The following is a 4,604-nucleotide window of genomic DNA, read 5'->3' on the forward strand; positions in this document are numbered from 1 at the left end:
TCAGTGGACCACCTTGATTTTCATGCACTCCTGCTCCTGGGTGGCCAGGCTGGCAGCTCTCCTGCCCTAGCCGGCCACCTTCCTGTGCCTAGTGTGGAGATCGTGGACGAGGTCCACGATGTCCGAAATAGCCCAGGCAGGTGCCCGCCTTTTGCGGTCCCGGGCAAGCTCCCGGGAGCCGCCAGCCTGGTCCCGGGAAGAGGGGGAGGGCTGGGGGGCATCGGGTGGGTGGCTCGATCCGTGCCAGGTGCAGGGTCTGCTGGCTGGGTGCTGGCAGGCTTGCACCTGGCATGGGCACCGTAGCCAGCCCGTGCCCCTTTAAGGGGTCCGGGGCCGGGAGGGGGGCATACAAGTTTCCCTGGTGTTGACCAGAGTGGCCACCAGGGAAAGCTGGGGAGGGCTAGCCTCCCACTAGTTCGCATTAAGGGGCTACAGAGCCCTTAATTCGAACTAGTAAATTCGAACTAGGCTTAATCCTCGTGGAATGAGGATTACCTAGTTTGAACTAAGCGCTCCGTTAGTTTGAATTAAATTCGAACTAACGGAGCGCTAGTGTAGCGCCTATGAAAGTTAGTTCGAACTAACGTCCGTTAGTTCAAACTAACTTTGTAGTGTAGACATACCCATAGATACTTACATTGCCCATCACACATTCCCCCTGCTTCGATACTACAAGCTTATGCTGTCAATAATCTCATATAATTCTATAGGTCACTCACAAGGTGTCTGCAGATATCCATCTGGAGCTCCTCAGGGTTCAGCTCGGTTGTCCAACTAAGATGCTCATTAAGTAAAGTTTGGAGCCTCTTCCGTCCCAAAAATGGGGCACAGAGATGAAATGTAGCTCTGCACTCCTGAAAAAGAGGGTTGCACCATTGAATTGTTCCATAACATGTATTGTGCTCATTCAAATGGAACTCATGTCCTTGACATCTACCCCAAGAATAAAAGGGATTCCCCTGAAGTAATAGACAGAAAATATGCCAGCATGACTTTAATAGGGGGAAAGGGATTCTACTTCTGGAGTATTGCATCGAATTCTGGGCACCCCATTACTTAAAAAATGTTGATACATTGGAGAAAGTCCAACCGAGGGCAACAAAAATGATTAGGAGGCTGGAACACATGATTTACAAGGAGAGGCTGAGGGATTTGGGATTATTTAGTCTTCAGAAGAGAAGAGTGAGGGGAGCTTTGATAGAAGGCTTTAACTACCTGAAGGGGGATTTCAAAGAGGATGGAGAGAGGCTGTTCTCAGTGGTACTAGATGACTGAATGAGGAACAATGGTCTCAAGTAACAGTGGGGGAGGTCTAGGTTGGAGATTCGGAAAAACTATTTTACTAGGAAGGTGGTGAAGCACTGGAATGGCTTACCTAGGGAGGCAACGGAACCTCTAAATCTAGAGTTTTCAAGTCCTAGCTTGACAAAGCCTTGGCTGGGATTGTTTAGTTGAGGCTGGTCCTGTTTTGGGCAGGAGGTTGGACTCAGTGACCTCCTGAGGTCTCCTCCAAACCTATGGTTCTATGATTTTATAATACTGAAAACTGGAGATAGCAGCAATGTTTTTTCAGAACAGATGTAGCTATGAAAGCTGCTTCACTAGGCATAGCTGTGGTCTTTCCTCTGTTGTGGGGAGGCAGGAACGTGGGGTGCAGAGATAGGCAGGAATGAACTCTTGGGATCAGACCCATGACCTATCCTGAACTCCAGTGAGACAACCCTGGCTGCTAAGGACCAGCCTGTCTGGGATTGACTCAAAAGGAGGGCAATGAACTGAGGGAAGAATTTAGGTCTCCACTGCGGGAAGGAATAGCAGAGCTCGCCTGGCATCAGGAGGAAGATTCTTTTTGCTTAGTAATTAAGTCACTGTCATTCTTACCATTGAAACCTCAAGGCTTGGATCTTGCAGGTGCAGCAGAAGCGTGACCCAGCTCTGTCTAACCTGCTTGGCAAAATAGTCCTTCCATTTTCTCTTTGCAGAGCCGGCCAGGATACCAAACAGGACAAAGGCCAATGCACGAAGAGTGTTGTCCTCCTATAGCCAAGAAAGCCACACAGGTTGGTAACGAAGAGATAACCACATCATGTATCTAGCACAGCTGTCTCTTCTACATTAGAGTAGAGTGATTCCAACTACAGAAGTTTAGAAGAACTGGAATTAATCAAGTTTGGGCCAATTGTGTTGATTCATCAAAATACTTTGAAATTCTTCTAGAATTTCTTCCAGAAATTCTTCCAGAAGCCAAGTAGGGGTACTTGGTCAGCTTCTTGGTGACCCATCTAGCAGGCTGACTGGGATCTTTGGCTTCCTGGCCCTCACCTTCAGAACAGCCTGTCTGGCAGGCTGACAAGGAGCCAGGAAATGTGCACCCTGGCACCTCTAATTCCCAGTGTTTCCAGGTTCCCTGTCTCCAGCATAGTCTGCCAGTAGACTGCCCTCAGGCAAGGCTCCCAGTAGAGCTGGATTGAGAATAGTATGACTGTTTCACAAAGAGTTTTGAAATTTGGGCTTGGGGGTGTGTCCCCCAAATAGGAACAAAACCAAAATTTGAAATCTCAAACTTCTCTGCAAAATGGAATAATTTCAACCATCTGACATAAAAATCGTATGGAGCAGGCCCAAAACAGTCTATTACACCCTGTATGCCCATTTTCCTTGGTATGCAGCTACCTAATCTAGTATTCATACTTCCTTTGCCATTCTCATTGGAAATAAAGATGAACAGAAGGGTGAGACTGAAGGAGCAGGGATGGCATCCTCATTTTCTTAATTCTCTGCTCCTCCATAAAACACATCTCTTCCCTAAGGCCTAAAATCACTTCATTCTGACATGAACAATGCCCAGTGAGGACACATCATGCATTGTAAATGGAGCCTCATCAATGTCAGCTGAACTGGGGTTGAAGGCTTCTGTTCACGTACATTATCGAAGTACTTCCGGATCTGTGTGGTGAGGTCTCTGAAGGAAGAACCTATGTCCTTCCCTTTCAGCTCGGTCAGAACGTTGGCCAGTGCCTTCATGATTTCGACAATGACTTCAGAACTGAAAGTGTCTTCTAAAGTCCTGATCAGTGCCTCCAGAAGAAACTTCTTGTACTTTTTCACCTGTTCAGACGTATGACATTAAAAAACACTTTCCACTAACCACATTTCTAATATGTTTTTTTAGCAATTATGAAGCAGTGGGAATTTCATCTGCCCCCCAGTGACCTATAGCTATATTTTACATCAGGTACTAGCTACAATAAGCCAAACTCTGTGCCATATTACACCTATGTAATCCTATTAGATTTCTAATTACTTAGATTTGAAGGCCAAAAGGGACCATTGTGATCATTCAGTCTGACCTCCTTCACAACACAGAACCTCCCCAAAATAATGTCTGTTTGACTAGAGCACCTCTTTTAGAAAAACAGCCCATCTTGTTTTTAAAGTTGCTACTGATAGAGACCCCACCACAACCCTTGGTAAATGGTTCCAATGATTGAAATTACCATTAAAATGTATGCCTTACTAGCAGTCTGAATTAGTTTAGCTTCATTCCCCCCCCCCCCCATTGAATCTAAAGGCACATTTTCTAGCCCTTTGAAAATTCTTGTGACTCTTCTCCAATTTATCAGCATCCTTCTTGAATTGCAGGCATGATCCTGACATAGTATTCTAGCAGTTCTCACACCAGTGCCATAAGCAGAGGTAAAATAACTTCTTTATTCTTATTCAGAATCCCTCTGTCTATGCCTCCGAGGATCACCTCAGCTCTTTTGGTCACAGCTTTGTACTGGGCGCTTACGTTCAGCTGATTATCTATCATGATTTGAGTTTTTTAGTGTCTCTGTTTCCTGGAATAGAATCTCTCATCTTGGAAATAAAGCCTACACTCTTCATTCCTAGGAGTATACATTTACATATGATCATATTAAGTACATATTGTTTCCTTATGCCCAGCTTACCAAGGGAACAAACCTGCTGTGTATTGACTGCAAAGAGGTTACAGGGGTATGAGAGAGCAGAAGTTGGCCTAGTGCATTGTGCATGGCCTCTGTAAATCCTGAGCAATTGTGTCCTTTAGTTTCTCTAGTTATGCTGCATTGTATTCAGTATTCTATCTTACCTTCTCAGGTGCCCCATAGACTAAATTGCCTAGGCCTCTTACAGCCATTTGACGGACAATGCTGTTATTGTCCCGTGACCTTTCTTCTAAGCTATGTAAGACAGACTTAAGGATCTTCTTCTCCCTGAGTATGGGATCAGTCATTAGCTGAAATAAAATCAACATGTCCATTAGCTCTAATATGTTCATTAAGATAGCGAATATAATTTGAGGAGACACGTAATACACTGTAATTTATTATTCTATATGAATGAGTACTGGGTTAAAAACATGGATTTTTCCTTTTAGGCACTATAATGGGTGATTGCTCATCCCTTGAAAGCCTCTCAGTGACTGCATTTGATACCACAGTCCTTTTCTCTCCCAGGTGCATCCTGCCAGTCGATCTTAGTGAGTCTTCCATGGCTCAACCCTCTGGCCAAGTCCCAAAGTCCAAACAAATGCCTTTTAGGTCCTGTTGCCCTCACTAGGGTCTTCAGCCCCAACTCTG

General features: G+C 45.2%; 1 protein-coding gene across 1 annotated transcript; it reads right to left on the bottom strand.

Annotated features, from left to right (window-relative positions):
• Window positions 1-379: 379 nt before the first annotated feature.
• On the bottom strand, window positions 380-3,160 carry LOC142826581 (protein maestro-like). Its single transcript, XM_075919522.1, has 3 exons — window positions 2,926-3,160; window positions 1,882-2,037; window positions 380-854 (listed from the first exon to the last, which is right to left on the bottom strand). The coding sequence occupies exons 1-3, from the start codon at window positions 3,022-3,024 to the stop codon at window positions 705-707; spliced, it is 405 nt and encodes a 134-aa protein (XP_075775637.1). The 5' UTR covers window positions 3,025-3,160; the 3' UTR covers window positions 380-704.
• Window positions 3,161-4,604: the final 1,444 nt, after the last annotated feature.

This window comes from Pelodiscus sinensis, chromosome 1 (assembly GCF_049634645.1).
Source record: "Pelodiscus sinensis isolate JC-2024 chromosome 1, ASM4963464v1, whole genome shotgun sequence".
NCBI classification, from domain to species: domain Eukaryota; kingdom Metazoa; phylum Chordata; order Testudines; family Trionychidae; genus Pelodiscus; species Pelodiscus sinensis.